This window comes from Petaurus breviceps, unplaced genomic scaffold, assembly GCF_028583685.1.
Source record: "Petaurus breviceps papuanus isolate PSGF00001 unplaced genomic scaffold, PetGlider_PUasm1.0 188, whole genome shotgun sequence".
Classification (NCBI taxonomy): domain Eukaryota; kingdom Metazoa; phylum Chordata; class Mammalia; order Diprotodontia; family Petauridae; genus Petaurus; species Petaurus breviceps.
Window position 1 is genome coordinate 5,045,679 of NW_027185804.1, and position 20,202 is coordinate 5,065,880.

The 20,202-nt window shown below is 42.0% G+C and overlaps 1 protein-coding gene across 2 annotated transcripts in view; it reads right to left on the reverse strand.

Moving 5' to 3' along the window:
- Positions 1-746: 746 nt before the first annotated feature.
- The window catches only part of SBF2 (SET binding factor 2), a 526,457-nt gene continuing 507,001 nt past the window's right edge, over positions 747-20,202 (reverse strand). For both annotated transcript variants that reach the window (XM_069091201.1, XM_069091202.1), the window contains 6 exons: positions 19,503-19,736; positions 18,236-18,340; positions 16,864-17,057; positions 14,123-14,210; positions 11,686-11,817; positions 747-10,272 (listed from right to left, as the gene is read on the reverse strand). In XM_069091201.1, coding sequence (XP_068947302.1) covers positions 10,174-10,272; positions 11,686-11,817; positions 14,123-14,210; positions 16,864-17,057; positions 18,236-18,340; positions 19,503-19,736 — 852 coding nt within the window. In that variant the 3' untranslated portion in view covers positions 747-10,173. The remainder of the gene's footprint in view (positions 10,273-11,685; positions 11,818-14,122; positions 14,211-16,863; positions 17,058-18,235; positions 18,341-19,502; positions 19,737-20,202) is intronic.

A 20,202-nucleotide genomic window follows, 5' to 3' on the forward strand; every position in this document is an offset into this window, starting at 1 on the left:
GGGAAATTTATCTCATAGATAATGTAAACTAGAGTGTAAACCCCCTGAGGGCAGGGATTGCTTTTGTCTTTGTATCCTCAGTGCCTAGCACCAAGTCTGATACCCAGAAAGCACTTAAGGAGTACCTGTTGAATGAATATTCCTTGAACAGCACTTACACTTTTTATCAGTATCTTTCAAATTTACAAGCACTCTGTGGCTCACTTAATTTGGGAGAGGTTGGACTAGTACAAAATCTTACACTTGGCGGATCTCATTCTGTCTGGCCAAGTGACCTTAGGCAAGTCACTTGTCCTCCCTAGGTCTTAGCTTCTTTTTCTGTGGAATGAGGGTATTGGGTGGAATGATCCCTTTTGACTGTAACCATCTCTGATTCTGTGACCAGACGAGATCCCTATCCACTATCTAGCTCAGGAGACTGAGCAGAACCCTAGAGTTTGTGTTGCATGGGTATATATGGATATGTACAGGACGAGAGGCTCCCTTGTTCTTTCTGCTCCATGGATGTTCTCTACATTTACCTCATTACAGAGAGCTTTTCTTTTCTTTTTTTTTTTATCTTATTGAATTCTTAGTATTTTATTTTTCCCCAATTACATGTAAAACAATTTTTAACATTTGTTTTTAAAACTATGAGTTCCAAATTCTCTTCCTTCCTCACTCCACTTATCGAGAAGGCAAGCAATTCAATATAGGTTATACATGTGTAGTCATGCAAAACACATTTCCATATTAGTTATGCTGTGAAAGAAAACATAAACAAAAAAAACCTCTTGAGAAAAATAAAGTAAAAAAAAAGTATGCTTCAATCTGTATTCAGACACCATCAGTTCTTTGCCTGAAGATGGATAGCAATTTTCATCATAAGCCCTTTGGAGTTGTCTTGGATCATTATATTGCTGAGAATAGCTAAGTCATAGCTGGCCATCTTACGATATCGCTTGTTACTTTGTACACAGTACATTTCACTTTGCATCAGTTCATGTAAGTCTTTCCAGGTTTTTCTGACAGCATCTTACTCATCATTTCTTATAGCACAATAAATTTCCATCATAGTCACATAGCACAATTTGTTTGATCTTTCTCCAATTGATAGGCATTCCCCCATTTCCAACTCCCTGCTATCAGAAAAGAGCTGCTACAAATATTTCCATACATATAGGTCCTCCCTCCTCTTTAAAATCTTTTTTTTTTTTGGACATAGAGCTAGTAGTGGCATTGTTAGGCCAAAAGGTATGCACAGTTCTATAAGCCTCAAATTGCTCTGCAAAATGGTTGAATCAGTTCACAACTCCACCAGTACATGAATGTCTCATTTTCCCCACATCCCCTTCAACATTTGTCATTCTCCTTTTTCTGTCCTGTTAGCCAATCTAATAGGTATGAGGTAGTACCTAAGAATTGTTTCAATGTGTATTCCTCTAATCATTAGCGATTTAGAGCACCTGCTCATATGGCTATAGAGAGCTTAGGTTACTTGATCTGAAAACTGTTCATACCTCTTGATTATTCATCAGCTGGGGAACAGATCCTATCTTTATAAATCTGACAGTTCTCTATATATTTGAGAAATGAGGCCCATATCAGAGAAACTTGCTTCAAAGTTTTTCACAGTTATGATACTTAAATGTATTTCTCTTAAATGTATTTCATATCTCCCCCCTTTCTCTGCCCATTTATTCTATTCTCTCTCTCCTTCCACCCTGTCCCTCCTCAAAAGTGTTTTGCTTCTATCACTTCCCCCAATTTGCCCTCCCATCACCACTCTCCCTTCTCTTATCCTCTTCCCCTCCTAGCTTTCTGTAGTGTAAGATAGATTTCTACACCAAATTGAGTGTTATTCCTTCTTTGAGCTAATTCTGATGAAAGTAAGGTTCACTCACTCCCCCCATCTTCCCCTCCACTGTAAAAGCTTTTTCTTTCCTTTTATATGAATTTACCCCATTCTACCCCCTTTCCCTTTCTCCCAGTGCATTCCTCTTTCTCACCCTTTTTTTTTTAGATAGCATCCTTTCATATTCAACTCACACCTGTGCCCTTTCTATACATATATATTCCTAAGTGTCTGTATAAGGAGAAAATTTTTATGAGTTACAAGAATCGTCTTCCTATATAAAAATATAAACAGCCTAACCTTAATAAGTCCCTTGATTTCCCTTGCATGTTTGCCTTTTTATGCTTCTTTAGAGTCTTGCATTTGAAAGTGAAAATTTCTATTCAGCTCTGGTCTTTTGATCAAGGATGCTTAAAAGTTCTCTATTTCACTGAACATCCATTTTCCCCCTGAAGGATTGTACTCAGTTTTGTTGGGTAGGTGATTCTTGATTGTAATCCTAGCTCCTTTGCCTTCTAAAATATTATATTTCCAAACAAGCTGATCCTTTAATATAGAAGCTGCTAAATCTCTTGTTATCCTCACTGTGGCTTCACAATACTTGAATTGTTTCTTTCTGGCTGTTTGCAATATTATGTCCTTTACCTGGGAGCTCTGGAATTTGGCTACAATATTCCTGGGAGTTTTCACTTTGGGATCTCTTTCAGGAGATGACTAGTGGGTGGATTCTTTCAATTTCCATTTTACCCTCTGATTCTAGAATATCAGAGCAGTTTTCCTTGATATATATATATTTTTTTAAGCAATTGGGGTTAAGTAACTTGCTCAAGGTTACACGGCCAGTTATTTCTGGGTATGGTGCTGAGTATCAGAGACTGGATTCGATCCCAGGTCATCCCAACTCTGGGGCCAGTGCTCTTACTTGCTGAGCCACCTGGCCACCCCTCCTTGATAATTTCTTGAATGATAATATTTAGGCTCTTTTTTTTGATCATAGATTTCAGGTAGTCCAATAATTTTAAAATCATCTCTCCTGGATATATTTTCCAGGTCAGTTGTTTTTCCAATGAGATATTTCAAGTTGTCTTCTATTTTTCATTCTTTTGGTTTTGTTTTATTGTTTCTTGATTTCTTATAAAGTCATGAGCTTCCATTTGCTCAATTCTAATTTTAAGGAATTATTTTCTTCATTGAGCTTTTGTACCTCTTTTTCCAATTTGACCAATGCTATTTTTTAAGGAATTTTTTTTCTTCAGTGAATTTTTGTGCTTCTTTTTCCATTTGGCCAGTTCTGCTTTTCAGGACATTCTCCTTGGCTTTTTGTTTTTCTTTATCATTTGACCTTTTCTGTTTTTTTAAGGTGTTATTCAGTATTTTTTGTGTCTCCTTTACCAAGCTGTTCACTCTTTTTTTCACGATTTTCTTGCCTCACTCTCACTTCTCTTCCCAATTTTTCTTCTACTTCTCTTACTTAATCTTCAAAATCCTTTTTGAGTTCTTCCATGGCCTGAGACCAATTCATATTTTCTTGGAGGCTTTGGATGTTGGATCTTTGATATCGTTATCTTCTAATGAGTGTGTGTTTTGATCTTCCTTGTCATCGTGGAAACTTTCTATGGCTAGAAGTTTTTTCTGTTGTTTGAACATTTTTCTAGTTTATTTCTTGACTTTTCACTTTGTTAAAGTGGGGCTGTGCTTCCGGGGTGGAGGGAGCACTGCCTCAAGCTTTGGGGGGTTTTGTGCAGTTGTTTTCAGAGATAATTCTAGGGTCCTGTAAGTTTTCAGCTCTTCCAAGCTAGTAGAATCAAGAAGAGCTGCATTTGCTGCTCTCCGAGACTATGCTTTGGTCTGTGAATGACTACGAGCACTTGTTCTTCTGCCCTGGAACTGTGTGCAGGCTCCGTGCTCCTCCTCCCCCTGGGACTTCCTGGGCCCGAGTGTGGGCAGAGCGACAGACCCCTGCCTCAGTGCTGGCAGAGGGACTCCTGCATCTCCTTCTGATCAGTTGTTTGACCCCTTTACTGTCAGTGGGCTGAGAGCTCTGGAAGCAGCTGCTGGGTTTGCTGATTCAGTGACTCCCAAGGCTTGCTCCTGGTTTCCTGGGCCTGCGTCTGTGCTGGTGGGGCCTGTACTGGACTATGCTCACCCAGGCACAACAGACTTTTCCTGCTGATCGAAGTTGTCTTTGACTGGAAAATTATTTCACCCCATCCTTTTGTAGGCTCTGTCACTCCAGAGCATTATTTAAAGGTGTTCAGAAGTTTTAGGAAGAACTCAGGTGAGTAGCTGCCTTTTCTCCACCATCTTGGATCTACTTCTCTGTTTTTGTTTACTTTAAAAATGAACAGGGAAACTCCAGCCACACTCCTGTCAAAGGTAACTGAGCGGTAAAAGTTTGACGTTCCAAGTGGACTGGACTCAACCAGGACAAAGGGTCAAGAGCCCAACCAGTTGAAATTTCCCAGTGAAATTTCATGTGAGGATAATACATTGTTAGAATAACATAGTCTAATGGTTTTCCTGGAAGGCTAGCTCTGGAGAGTGATATGAGAGAAAGTGGGAAGCTATTTGCTGCTCTAGTCTAAGCAACTCTAAGAGAATAAGCTTGGCTCCCATGGTTGAGCTTCTGGCCAGTCGTCTCTGCAGAACAAAGGGGTCACAGAGTTCCCAGGATTTAATGTCTGCTACAATGTACCTGGAAGGGGGTGTGCTTCTGCTTAATGAGCTTCAAGAAGAGGGAACCCATTACCTCTAGAGAAAACCCATTCTTTTGGATAGCTCTAATTACTGGGAAGTTTTTCCTGACACTGCACCTAAGATCTGTCTTTCTGCCACCCTCCTGGTTCCTCCTTGCTTCTCATCTGTCTTCCAGGGCCAAGAAGAACAAGCCTCATTCCACTTCTATGGGATGGACCTTTCAATACCTCAAGAAAGTTATGTCTTTCCTAATCTTCACTTATTTCTCCAAGCCAAACATACCTATTTCCTTCCACCAAGGCCTCGAGACCCCGTTTTCCTGACTGCCCTCATCTGGATGCTCTTCAGTCTCTCTCAGCATCTTTCTTATAGCGAGCCCCTCCCCAGCCTCTCCCCTCCCTGGAGCTGAACCTAATACTGCAGATTTATATTCTGGCTAGGGCAGAGCACAGTGGGATTATGACCTCTCTGTTCTTGGACACTATCCCTCTTAATGCAGCCTAAAGTTACTTTAGCTTCCTAGGGTACAATACCACAATGTTGACTCATACTGAGCTTGCAGTCCAATAAAATCCCAGATCTTTTTCAAATTAGTATACAATCATGCCTCCCACATTTTCTACCTAGGAAAAAGATTTTATGAGCCCAGGAAAAGACTCTACATTTATCCCTACTTGTCCATTGTTTCAGCCTGTCAAGGTCTTTCGGGATTCTGACGCTGTTACCTGGTGTATTAGTTTCCTTCCCAGGTTTATATCATCTGCTAATTTCATCATTGTTCCATTTATGTCTTTATCCACATCATTGACAACAATATCAATGGCAATAATCATCAATGGTTAGTATTTATATAGCATTTTGAGATTTACCAACTATTGTACATGTTAACTCATTTTATTCTGACAACATCCCTGGGCACTATCATTATCCCCAATATACAGATGAGGGAACTCAGGCTGAGAAAGGTTAAATGCCTTGCTCAGGATCATACAACCAATAAGTGGCTAAGGCAAGATTTGAATTCAGGTCTTCCTAGTATCAAATACAATATTCTTATCGGCTGTACCACCTAGCTGCCTAGTACTACAAGGATAATCATATATCCCTGTTCACTTCTCTGGAGGGGTCCTTCCAAGCTGATGGAAAAAAATAAGAAGGAGTTGTGATTTAATCAACGTAGATAACTCAATATGGAGGGAACTCAAATTGAAACCCATCTACAAATTGATAGACAAGGCCCACTGATTTGCCTGATGCAAACAGGTTTAAATGATTCACCAAGGATCACACACCTAGTGTCAGATGGGGAATTTGAATTCAGGTCTTCCCCTCTCCAAACCCAGTGCTCAATCTGCTCTATACACTGTCATTTTCCAAGCTGACACTGAAATACTCTGGAGTCCAGCAATTCAGTCAGTTCTGTGTCTCCCTAATTATCTAGCTTACATTTTTTTTTCACGAGAACAGAATGACTTCACTGAATTCTTTGCTAAAATCTAGATAAAGATTGACAGCATTCTTATCTACCAGTTTAGCAATCTTACAGAAAAAAAAAAGAAAATTAGTTTGGCACAATCTATTCTTGGTGAAGCCATGCTGGCCTTTTGTCATCACTATTTCTGTTTCTAAATGTTCACTAACCATCTCTTTAATATGTTCTAGAATTGTTTGGAGGAAAAGTCAAGTTCATCAGTTTAGGGTTTGCAGGTTCCATTCTCTTCCCTTTTTTGAAAGTAGGGATATTCACAATTAATATTCTGCTGTCTCTTCCTATTCTCCATTATCTTTTAAACCTTAACATGTAGTTCATCTGGGTAAAGTGACTTGAACTTTTACCATCTCATCCCTTCTTTTTTTTACGTTTTAAAAAACCCATCTTATCCTTTCTATCTATTGATTTTCTACAACACAATTTTCCTGCCTTTTGTTGTCTTTACTTTCCTTATCAATCTTCCTACATTCTTAGCTTCAGCATTCCTGACACTTTTATAGGTGGGTGTCACTCTTTTGATTTATCCTGTTAATCTTGCTTCCATATTTTGTACAGGTTTTTTAAAAAAATCTAAACTGGTTAAGGGAGGTCCTTTTATATTTGCATTGCTCCTTTAGACCCTCCCAGATTTCCAGCTCTCCTCTCTATTTCATGATCTCCTATTAGAAATAAGTTCCTTGCAGGCAGGGGTTGGTTTGACTGCTAGTATTTGTATCCACAGGTCTTGCAGGGAGTTAGTAAATGCTTGTCATGCCTGCACATGCTTGTGTGTTCACACATTCTCTCTCTCCTCTTTCTGTCTCTGTCTTCTCTTTTGACAATTCCCCTTTTTCCTCCTCATTGGAATGGCTTTTCTTCTGTTTTCAGAATTATATCTTGAGAGTTTCTTGTGGAATTTTAGTCCATGCATTGCTATCTATATTTTCTTGGAACTCTTAGTAATTTCATTTCCCAAGACCTTGGGAGCATGTTGGACCATTCCTGGCTTTCCTCTTCTCTAATGCAAACTCTAAGACAGTGGAGTCTTTCCCCCAAGATTCCCATCATTTTTGCCCCAGCGACCAGTTCTTTCCTGTTGTAGATCCTATCCTTTGAAGATTGATCGAAGGGCCTGGAGATGTTAGAGATGGAGAAGGGAAGACTTAAGGTGGAGGCATGATTGTTATTTTCAAGTATATGAAGGGCTTGATGTAAGGAAAAATTTGCTGACAATGAGTATTATCCCACAGCAGAACAGGTTGTCTCAAGAGGTGGTGGGATCTCCTTCAGCAGTAGTTTGTATAAAGGCTTGCCACAGTTGGCTGTGCTAGACAGGGGATTCTTGGTGAGGTAGAGAGTGAACTGGATGACCCTGGAGCCCTTGCACCTCAGAGATTCCACAAACTGAGATAAAGCTGGAAAGTTAAGTCATAGAGGGCCTTGGATGCCAAGCTCAGGAATTTGGATTTCACCCTTCCACTGACATGCTGCTGAAGGTTTTTAAGCAAGAGAGTTTAAAGTATTAGAACCAGGGTGATTACTCTGTTGGTGTGTATAGGATTGACTGGGGAGAGAAGATACTAGAGCCCCTAGGTGGTTGCTGCAATAATTCCTGGAATACATCCAATGTTTCCCTTTCTCAGGGTCTTTGCTTATACCTGGAAGGTCCTTCCTTCATCTCTTCTTCTTGAAATTCTGTCTGTTGTTGAAGACCCAGCACAACAGAGGCTATGAAGTATAGCATAACATAGAAAACCATGGGTTTTAAGCCAGAGGATGTGATTTGAAGCCCAGGTTGGCTAATTACTGGCTGTGTGGTCTTGGACAAGCCATAGCATTGGCTTGCTCATCTTGAAGAGGAGGGGGGTTGGTTAGATGATCTAAGGTCCCATCCATCTCTAAAGCCTATGAGCCTCCAGGAGGCCTGTCCTGATCTTTTCTCTCTTCCCTTCCACACTGTGTAAGTTGTAAATGGTCTTTCTTCTGGTCTCTCACAGTAGGCTATATTTTTCTTCTGCTCAGATTACGGTCATTTTATTATGCATGAGTTACTGAACATTTATTTATGTGTCTATAGTAACCTCCACATGCTGCCAACCCCATCTTCTCTAAAGCTTAACATTAACAAATGTCTTCCCCATTGCCTTGCGTCATGTCTTGCATGTGGTAGGCATTTAACGGTGGTTAATTGAATTAGTGATCTAGGTAAGAAATTATGAAGATCTGGACTAGGGTCTAGGGAGCTTCAGAAAGAGAAAGGGGGGGGGGCCTGATAAGAAGTCATAGATGGCTGTGCGGTTCTGAATCAGGGTTACTGGCAGGATATGAAAACACCAAGAGAAACAGGGAAGTTGGGAAAGCAGGATTGGACATGCTGAGGTGCTGGTGGGACTGCCAGCTGGATGTGTCTGGTAGTCAGCATGCTGCACGGGCTGCTGGGAAAACGGTCTCCTCACTCAGGAGGCTCTCTCTCCCTGGTTGGGTTTTAGCCCTGTATCTGAATCCTAAATCTATTAACCCCATTACTTTATGCAGGTGAAGCACAGAGAGTGCCAGGCTGAGCTTGGATTCCCCAGGAAAGGAGGGATTGTACTTTTTTTAAGAAGTATGTTTATTACAAGATGGTTATAAAGTCATGTCACACCTACATAAAATTGTTAAAATAACCTCATTACCAAAGAGTGTTGTGCACAGTTTCAACCTATGAAATGATGGGGTCCATATCTTACAAAGTACATAAAAAAGTACTTCATATACAAAGAAAAATACAAATTATGTGCAATGGCCATTTTCACAGGTGGAAGTGTATAAATTGAAAATGATAGAAAAATCCTTCATTCTTATTGTCTCCTGCCCTCCCCCAAATTCCTTAGATATTCAGACAATTCTTTTTTTCCTGGTATGTATATAGTTTGAAATTGGACATTTTACTCTTATTCTTCAACCCCAAAAGAGAGTGGTTTTTCTTAGAAAAAGGACCCACTGAATAACCAAAATCCTATGAGTGAATCAGTTTGGTTAGTTTTATATTAAATTACAAGCAGGATGTCTGAAAAATCAGAATGTACTAAATCATATATACACATTCTTGAAATATTAGTTTGATATTTCACATATTAACATTTCCAAACAAGACAAGATGCTCTAGCTCCCTGCTGACAAGGAAAAAGGGTGTCTGCTCTATAGCTTTTAGTTTAATAAACACAATGTTTTCAAATGTAAAAATTTTAAATTGTTCTTACAATTTATGTGCAAAAACCGTTGCCTTCAGTATCCAGTCCCACCCCCAGCCTGTGATGACCCTCCTGGGCCTCTGCCTCTCCTTCCTGTCCCCTTCTCTCAGACAGGCTTGGTTTGGAGGCACATGGCGGCACTGGGAGGATGTCAAGGCCTGTGCCTGCTTCATTGTTTAGTGCATTTATCATTGTGTTACTTTGTGAATACAAGTTGAGAGAAAGCAGAAGAGCACGCAATGAACATTCTTTCAGCCTTGGGAAAGCAATTTCTTTTAGAGTCTATACATCTGAAGACTAATTTTTCTCCCATTTCCCCAGAGGTCAAATCCCTTGACAGGGTCACATGGTTTGTCTCTTCCTTCAGTTCCACCAAAGCTGGAAACCTCAGCATGTGCTGAAAACAGCCCACAGCAGGCAGAGCCAGTGGCTGGCCATGGGATGCAGCCTGTGCAATGTCTGTGTGGGTCTGCTGGCAATTACCGCTCCAATTATGAAGGGATGGCACTAGAGGTTTTCTACTTTTGCTTGTAAAACCACTGGCTCTTCTAAGTAAACAGCGACCCAGGCAAACGGGTTTCAGAATGGTGACAGCAGGCTCTCAGGTCCCCCTGGACTGGGCCCAGAATGCTGTCATGGCCTAAGCCTTCTCATGTGGAGGCTGGGCTGGACACGCTGCCCCATCAGTACAGCTTAGTGCAAACCCAAGCAGGCCCCTGGCTGCCTTCATACTGAGGCTGCATGTGACAAACACAACTGGGGGAAGCAGCCTGGGGAAGCGAATTAGATTAGACATCTACACAGTAAGTGAGGCTGGCTTAAGGGGAGAGAGAGCTACATCCTTGGTACCAGTGTTCCCCAGAGTCTCTCCTGTGACTTTTCCTATTGGTGCAGCCAAAGGCCTCCCTCTTGCTCCTGTGTTCTCGAGGGGGCTCTGGTCAAGCATCAGAAATACAGCTCTGGATCCGATCCATCCACTGCTGGGCACTTTGTGAGTCCTGGGCACAGAAGTTATACACGCGTTTGCTGGTCTTCAGCTACACAATGAAACAGAAACATCAGAGATGAAGGGGAAGACTCCCTGAAGGCTTTTTGCCAGGGCAGGAGTCAAACACTGTGATGACTTTAAGCCTGCTCTGCTTTTGCTTAGTTGGCTGTCAACAGCAGCTAGCCAGAGGCCGTCTCTGGCTAACTCTTCTACTTCCTCTGGCTCTCACTAGGCACAATCACTTTCTTACCCTCAACCTTACCTCTGATATGGCTTTCTAGAAATACTGTTCTTTGCAGTGTTCCAAGGAAGAAACACTGTCAGGTGGTCGAAGGGATGGATGCAAGGCCCAGGGTTTTCCTGCCAGAGTATCTGTCTGGCCAGAGCAGGAAGGTACAGGGGTGAAGGGGAAGGAGGACTGAGAAGCAGAACCGCACTGACCAGGGTCTTGCCATAAGTCGCGTGATGACTGCCTGTCTGCTCTATGCCCTCTGCAGCAGCTGCTGGGGCTGGCCTCTTCCAAGAGATCCACTGATACTTAGGGAAGAACAGGTCTGGGAAGCCTGCAACCAGGGGGCCATTTTTCTACTAATGGAGTTACTGAGTAGAGGCCACTAAGCCTGGACATAAGACAAAGGAAAATAAGGATCAGCTGCTGCTCTGGGGGATAAACTGATAGGACAGAGAGTGATTTCAGAGTAATCTGTACATTTCATTTTTGTCCAAGGAAGGTGGAACTCTCACTTGAACCAATGGAGTAAAAGAAAAAATGGGATATAAACCCAATGAAAAAAAGTCTGTGGTGAAGATGCTGTCTATGTGTATTAGGAAAAAGTTATCTTCACAGAAGAAATGCCTCAGGGAATGTTGGAAGTCAGCTAGTTCACAGCCATGTACATCCCCCTTAAAGTATGTCTGTTCTTGCATACTAATAATACCCCACCCACTCAGACCATCAGAAAGCCAAGGGCTGCTAGGGCAGAGGTGAAGGGACAGAGGGCAGTGATGACTGACACAGCTCTCCTGGCTCAGGCTGGGGCAGCTCTACTTTTCACAATAGTATTCCAGGAGATCAGGAATCCTTAGGCTTGTGTTAAATGAGTTTAATTAAAGGATTACTGATGTTTCACTTTTATGGAATTAAATCCAAGCTTGTTCCCATGCAGTCCATAAGAGCGGGTGATTTGGCCCTCCTAGCCACTGGGAACAAAAATGTTTATCAATTAGCTAAAATTTTTGTTTGCTAAATATTTCAAGTAGGCTGCACCTTGGAGCCAAGTAAGCCCTCCTGCCTTGAGGCTGCATGTGGGCCACCCAGGCCTAAAGTAGCAGGTGTGTGACACTGTTCTCTAGTGACCACTGAATGCTCCCTCTCCCTCTAGGCCCCTGGGAGCATGAAGATGTATGTGGAGAGAATGTGTGCTAGTTTTGGAAGGAGCAGATAAAGGCATGATTTACTTACATCAAAAAAGGCTTTGTCACTGGCATGCTTTGGTGCGCCCATGGTGGGGGTTGCTGGAATGATGGTTTCCACTTCAGCTAAGTCAATGTGCCCTTTACAGCTTGTGTCCTCACCAGAATCATAGTATCTCAACTAGGACACACAGGAGACAAAAGGAAGGAGTTAAATACATGTGAACAAAACTGGAAGATCATCTGATCTAAGTGTATGTGACTGCAAAGCAGTTGTGATCTTGAGGCCGTGTGGTACAGTGGAAGAAGCAAGGGCTCTGGAATCTTCAAGAAGACCTGGATTCAAAGCCTACCCTTCTCATACTTGCTACCCACCTCTAACATGGAGGGTGGCACAAGAGTTCACACCTCCTCTGAGCTGACCCATCCACACCCCCGGAGGATCCCACCTGTCCAAGGGGCAGCATGTGTCTGGAGATCAAGGATCTGGAGGTCTGTTTAAAGCTTTGCTAGGGTGCGGCTTGGTTCAGCAATCCCAATGTAGGCCGGATGAGCACTTGTCTGGGATGTTATATGGGCAAGGATGGGTTGGACTGGATGGCCTTTGAGGCCCCTCCTTGCTGGGATGGGCAATGGATGACTCCATGATTGAGACTGGGCCCTTGTGCCTTGGTTTCTTTTCACATCTAGCCCCACTGTTATCTTTTACTGCTGGGCTCAGACTTCCCTTTATGTCCCCTGTGGCCATCTTCCTGGCTTGGGATCAATGGAACTAATGAAAAGCCTGTGTTCTTGGGTTTTCAAGAACTTAAAACGATTAGCAAAACATGTGAGTGTGAGTATAATTTCATGTAATTGTTAATTATGGTTACAACATGGCAGAGTATCCTCCTATGGTTAGTGGTTGGATGGTGCTTTCTTATGTTCTGCAGATACCAGGATTGCCATGACATTTCAAAGTTCAGCAAAAGGAAAACACATTCTCTACATTCCTCTGCCAAGAGCATGACCTTTGCCAAACTCTTGGAACAAAGGGAGAAGCAGTCTCGACATGGACCTAGCAGAGGGCCCCAGGGTGATGGGAACAACTCACACAATGAAATACTGTGGATCTTTGGTGTGTATCTGGCACATTTTACATAATGTGGAGATGTGGCATTGTGGGTATCATGTCTTTTTCACCAGACTGTTAAAAAAATGCTTTACATAACTATTTGTTCTCTTTTTTGTTTTGTTTTGTTTCTTCTTTCTCATGGTTCACTCCATTGGTTATAATTCTTTACAACATGACTAATGTGAAACTATGTTTAATGTGAATGTATATATGGAGCCTATTTCAGATTGCATGCCATCTTGGGGAGGGTGGAGGGGAAGAAAATTTAAAACTCAAAAGCTTGTGGAACTGAATGTTGTAAACCAAAGTAAACAAATAAATTTTAAAAAATGCTTCAATTTTATAGAGGAGGGCAGGAAGTCTTGGGGAAGGACAATCCCTAGTGCTCAAGGGGACTTCTTGATGGCATGGACTGCAGGTTGGTATGGGAGGGGTTGCCCTACCCTTACACCTGCCCAGGTAAGAGTGCATGTTCTAGGGCCACAAGCTGTGGAGCTGGAGGGGGTCTCAGTAATTATCTGATCCAAACTCCTTCTCTAAAGAAAAGGGAACTGAGGCCAGAGAAGCAAAGTGTGGTTGACTTGGCACTTGAATTCAGCTTTGTGACCCCCCCATTTAGGACTCTCTACTTTGTCCCACTGCCCATCTTGTCACCCAGGATGGTGGTGGGTGTTAGTGTCAGCTGGACATGTGATCCCCATTGCTAAGGACAGCAGAGTACAACAGGAGCAGTGAGCATGAGATGATATAAGCCACAGCTCTCTAGGGACCAGCTGCCTCATTGGGGTCCTTCTCTCTGGACCCCCTACACTAGAGGACACCATCCCCCTACTGAAGCACACTCTTCCACGTTCAGATAGCTCATTCCCTCTCTCTGTCCTCAAAGGTTTCCTCTGTCATCATGGTGGCCACATAATCTCAGCACAAATTACAGATTAGGGCTGTGCAGAGGGGGCCAGCTGGGCTGAACACAGAAAGTGAGCAAGGCAGGGATTGGAACCATACAAGTGAACTCCGATACTCTTATAAGCATGAGTGTTAATCACAGCTTCTGCCAAAAGTGTTGAGGGCAGTGCTGTGTACCCTCTAAAGCCCTGCAGAAATGGGGCTGCTATTTCTAGGAGAGTTGGGATCTCATCACTGCCCTTCCCTCCAAGGATGCAGACCAGACCCAGTGCCTTTATGAAACTGATGATTATTGACATGGGCAGTGGGTCTGGGATCACTGGGACAAAGGGAAATCGCAGGCACGTGTCTGGGTGTCCTGCAGCAGGCAGACACATCCTCTGGTCACTCCAGTAATTGTCCTCAGAGCCTGATGAGTGGTCACTGAAGGGAACCAGAAGTCCCCTGCTCCATCCCAAAGGGTTACCTGATGCTTTGTCACATCCAGCACAAACCAGCGGGGCTTCCAACCTTTCAGTAGAGCTCCTCGTTTGTAGAGTGTCCCCTCAAAAGACCTGGCAGGATGGAAGTGGGGGAGATGAGCAGAAGGGCCTTGGCCACATCTGGGCCTTGCTCCCTCCCCTTGAAACCCAAGCTGCAGGTGCTGACATTCTCTGGTCTGGCTTTGTGCTTCCTTTGGCTGCTTTTGACTGTGGGTACAGCTCAGTCACCCCTGATTTTAGAAATGAGGAAACTGAAATGCAAAGAGGCAGAGGGACCTCTGCTAGGTTACATAGCTACTAAGTGACCATGCTGGCATATGAGCCTGGTAGGTCTCCTGACTCCAAATTGTAAAATGAATTTGATAAGTGCTTCAGATTAAATCAACATTTACTTTATATTCAGTGTCTTTAATGTAAAGGTAAGAATATAGAGGATGGTGGAAAAAATGTTGGAAAGCATAGGTTAGGAAAAAAAAACCAAAAAAGGCCAAAGGCTCATATACTACACAGAAGCCTCACAACTGTATATCATGAATACTTTATTTTGAATAAGAGTTAGACATATTAAAAACTGAATCACATCACAAAAAAATGAATCCGATTGCACCTTGACAGGAATTAACTGTTACCAATATGAGAATAATCCCCAAATTAGCTATCTGATAGGCCATTAGTTTGTTAAAGAAGAGATCAAAACACCAGATGAAAAGGATAAAATGAAAAGATATGGCCTATGATGAAGAATAATCTACTGATTTTTTACAATGTGAAACACATAAAGGAACAGATGTCTATGTAGACAAACCACCATAGAACAATCACCAAAAGGAGACCAAAAAAATCTAGGAACAGCTTCAGACAGAACATCTGATCTCTCTGCTGGGTAGAAAGATGTGGTAACCAAAGGCAATGCAGGCTTAAACTAGAAACTCATTTGTTAAATTTCAAATATGAAGTATGAGGATTTTGGATGATTATGAACAAAAATCACTTCATAAAAAAGTTAGAAACAATAAGTTTGCAGAATGGTAGCCTGAAGTCTAATTAAGACAGATCATCCTACAGCTATTTAAAGATGAAACTGGAAGGACAATAAAAATACAAAACTTGAAAAGATCTGTCAACAGTTTCTTCCCTCAGTGAGAGTGGAACTACCACATTTAGACTCTGAAAACCCCTTCTAACATCACAGTCCCTAGTGTGCTCTGTTAAATAGAAACAGCACTTAAGAAAACAAGCTAAATTAGACCAAGTATAATATAAAGAAGAGGACCATGATACAAGGAACACAGTTTTGAAGGCACTGAGAGATTGAGTCTCTAGATATTTAAAAGAGGGGAACATACCAAATGATTGGAAAAAAAATCAACTATAGAGAAAAGGTGATAGAAAGAGACATGAACAATTACCAACCCACATACCTACTTTTTCATTTTTGTGAAACTGTCATCAGAATTATTTATACAAAGAACAAATGAATCTCTAATAAAAACATGAGAAAGAAATATGCAATCTTTTGCAAATGAAATTCTATAGCGAACCACACCTTTACCTAATTGGCTGAAAGGGTCAGAAAACACAAGATTCTATGATGAATATTGTTCTTTTATAGGACTTGGTAGAGGACAAATGTAGTCTTAAAGGCTCTCCTCCAAAATGTGTTTCTGATGCAAACATTATGATGGTATGAGATTCCTTGATGGATGTAACAGGATAGGCAACCTTAGCTCACTCATTATTGATATTCAGTGAAGTATAAAACTGGAATATATGTTCACCAAAGGGATTTTCCACTGTCATAGTGTCCAGTGCAGAATGCAAATGTAAGAGAGATTGATTCTCTATAAATGATATTATTTAGATGCTCCTGTTTGCAGATGACATTGTGCCTCAGTATTTTTTAAACAGTGGGTCACAACTCCATATGAGGTCATGACCCACAGTTTGAGAAGCACTGAAGGGGTCATGAGTGGAAAAAGTTTAAGAAACCCTACAACACTTAAGAGCCTTGTAAATAAGATTCACAACTACTCTTCATTCACCCTCACAATTCACACAGTAAACAACAAGTAGATGAAGACTATTCAGTGTCCAAACTATAATATATGTAGTGGGATGGATGAATGAACGAAAAGGCACTTGCTATGTGGCAAGCACTGGACTAAGCACTAATTACACAGGCCCTTTCATTGAACAGAAGGAGACAAGAGATATGGGGGACATGGCCTCAAGGACTTACGTAGACAAACAAAAATCTCATTAAAGAGATTCTGACCAGTTCTTAGCCCAGGTAAGGAATACCTGCAGGTTAGGGTTAGTGCTGCACTGGTACTCACAGAATGCTGAGGCCACTAGGAAGATGTGAAGCTGGCCCTTGGGGAGGAGTTACAGAGAACATGGGGAAGAACAGGAAATAAGAGAAGGTGTGGGTGGGTGGTGACCTACCTCACTGGAGGGAGTACCCACACCACTGAGACCACAGAGCCACTGAAGTACATTAAACCTTTAACTATGCAAAAGCTAATCATTCAGTAAAAGAGAAATGCATCCTAGGACTTGCTGCCTGGTAGATAGTAGGCAACCCCACAAAGAAAGCCAAATCAAGTGAACTCTAGAGACGAATGAAGAAAAGGGACACAGAGATGACCATCCTCCTTGCCTATGTAGTGACCATAGGGACGCATGCTCTAGGTGACAGGAAACTGGAATGGACGCTGCATGTTACCTGTTCTCGTCATTCTTGGAAGTAAACTGGCTGTAGAGTGTGGCTGCCCTCCGATCCACTCCATTGGATGGGGGGATGCTGGCATTTTGTTCTTCCCCCAGGCCACTGTCAGGTAGATGAAGTACAGATCTCTTCTGATAGGAGTGTAAGTTGGTAGTCACAATTCCTGAGGAGCTAGAAGGATGTCTCCGGGGCTGAAAACAAAACCATATTTCTTAGGCCACCTTGGATAGAAAACTAGAAAAATCATTTTTTTCAAACAACTAATGAACTTTAAAAATTTTTTGTTTAATATTTATTTTCCCTGTTACATGTAAAAACAATTTTAACTTTTGTTTTTAAAAATCTGAATTCTAAATTTTCTTCCCTCCTTCTTCCCCACCTCCTCTCATTGAGAAGACAAGCAATTTGATATAGGTTATACATGTGTAGTCATGCAAAACATTTCTATAACTGTCATGTTGTGACAGAAAACATAGATCAAAAAAACCTCAAGAAAAATAAATAAAGTAAAAAAGCATGCTTCAATCTGTATTCAGACACCATTAGTTCTTTCTCTGGGGATGGGTAGCATTTTTGGTCCTAAGTCCTTCAGAGCTGTCTTGGATCATTGCATTACTGAGGATAGTCATTCACAATTGATCATCTTACAATATTGCTGTTACTTTGTACACTTACATTTCACTTTGCATCAGTCTTTTCATGTAAGTCTTTTCAAGTTTTTTTGAGAGTATCCTGCTCATCATTTCTTATGGCACAATAGTATTCCCATCATAATCACATACCACAATTGTCTAGCCATACCTCAATTGATGGGCATCCCCTGAATTTCTAATTTTTTTGCCACCAGAAAAGAGCTGCTATAAATATCTTTGTACATATAGATCCTTTTCTTTTCTTTTTTTTTTAAATCTCTTCTGGGATATAGATGTAGTCGTGGTATTGCTAGGTCAAAGGTATGCATGGTTTTACGGTCCTTTGGACACAGTCCAAATTGCTCCGCAGAATGGTTGAATCATAACTCCACCAATAGTGCAGTGATGTCTCATTTTTCCCACATCCCTTCCAATATTGCCCTGCTTTTAGCACACTGCCTTACACATAACAGGCATGTAACACATGCTTATTGTTGAAGATAGGAATGGATCAGTGAAACAAGCATGATCTGCTTGCACAAAGACACTTGGCAATGTGAGACACCCATGCTGAGTACCTCTCCGGTTCTCTCACTATTTAGCATATCTCTGTGATGGCCTCCAGAGCTCAGGCTGCCTCGGCTTCAAAAACCTCATATGTGGGGCCTGAAAAATGATGGCCCAGAAAATGTAAAGACGAGGTAGACACACGAAGGGACTTGCTTGGAGCCACTTACTTGGTCTTGTCTTGTATCTTCCTTAAGATTCACGCTGACTCTCTCCCATAGCTGCTGCCACCTTTCTGGGGTTTGGTTCAATTTGTGTTCTAACCTTTCAATTTCCTGTAGTCAAGGAAAAGGGGTTTTTGGGAAGGTCAGTATTTCCAGCTGACTGATTCATTAGCTGTTTCACATTTACAGCAAAATCTGTGAAGGACAGCAAAAAGTGGACACTGAAAAGCCCAGATGAGGAGCTGGTTTGGGGCTCTGGCATTAGAACCCAATATCTGTGTTCTTTCTAAGAGCAACCAGGGAGAGAAATGAAAGCCAGGGTCCCTGTGCCAGAGGGTGGGACTAGCCTATGCAATGCTTACATGTGTAAAGTGATGTTTCAAGAACTCAAAGAAAGCCTTTTAGTGAGTGAAAGGGCATAAAGATGAAAATGCTTCTCCCAAACCACTGTGGAGCCTTGGGACCTGACTCTCTTGGTACGGCTCTGCTATAGCCAGCAAAACAAATCCTACAGGAAAAAGCCCTAGTGTGGGAAAGATGGCCTGAGAGACGTCTACACAGGCCTGAAGTGATGATATCTGGCCGTGCCCATGCAATCTGGTCTTACTGTTCTAGATTTCATGCTTAGAAATCTCCCAGCACAGGGTCAATAGATATAGCACCAGGAGAGCCAGGCAGTCAGATAAATGGAGTTTACTCCATTTCCAAATGTTTCTTGGTAGGGATTGAATTTATCTGGGAGTAATCTTCCAGTGGGAGGCAGCTAGTTGGGCCATCATGGACACTTGGAACCCCTTTTCCTTAAAAAGGAAGGTAGGTTCTTGTTCAGTGTATTAATAATCAGCCTCATATATTTCACATAATTATGCTACAAAATTGGCCTTGCTGGGTTCCAACTCTGTAGCCATTGTGCTTATTTCAACAGAGAAGACCAGTTAGTACTATAGCAGTGACATCAGGATACCAAACTTTGCCAGCTTTGCTTTTTCCCATGACAATGTTTCTAAGCAAAACTGGTTTTCTTGCGCGTACTCTGAGCCTTCTTACAGTACTGTCCCTGAGTAACAACAGCAATGTGCACATCTGTTTATGAAAACAACAGAAACCCAGGCCCAAGGTCAATTGCACTGACTTCCTAAAGTCACAGAAAAAAATCTCCTCAACTCAAGGCTCTAGCTGAGTCCAATCCCTAGCTTTCTATCTGGAGGAGGAAATGGGCACTTGTGTCTTAAGGCAACTTAAGAAATGGTACTTTCTGAGCATGCTGACTTACGTTGAAGAGGCTAGTGATTGCATCTGGTTGCACCTTACTGACATCATCATAGCATGGCCATACTATTCTCCTCTGGCTCTGTGGCCTGGTTCCATCTGCTTGGTCTGTGTCTTCACAGGGTGTGGATTTTGTAGTTAGCATTGTCCAGTCATAAGAAGGCCCCATGGACAGTGTTTCTTCCATGTAATAATCCCATTTCTTGAGGCTGGATACATTTATACTGGGCTTTAGTACCTGTTTAAATAGAATGTTGTAATTTATGCCACTACCTTGAAGACCGAATATTTTTCAATACAATGGGAATCTGCCCTCTCCATACCTATGTGCTGGGCTCCAAGAAGTGAGGCAGCTTGCTTTAAGCAGTAAATTTACTGTTCTTTTGAAAGTGTTGGGAATTAACGTGGAACATTTTGACCATCACCTTGGGCAGACATACTCTCAGTACCAGTCCTGGTGACCTGACTTTCCTAAGCAATTTATTTAAAAGCATACATTCAGTACTGCCTATGAACTGAACCAAAAGGACTCTGCATGAAGGTAAGGAGTGATACCTTTATCTAATTTCCCTTTGCAAATCATTCCTGAGCATGAGAACTGCCACTTTAAGTTATCCTTTTCAACCCTGAGTTCTTCTGTCTTTGCAAGAGGCATGAGAGACGTGGGCTGCTTCTGCACATGGCTTCTGCCTTCCATGACAGCC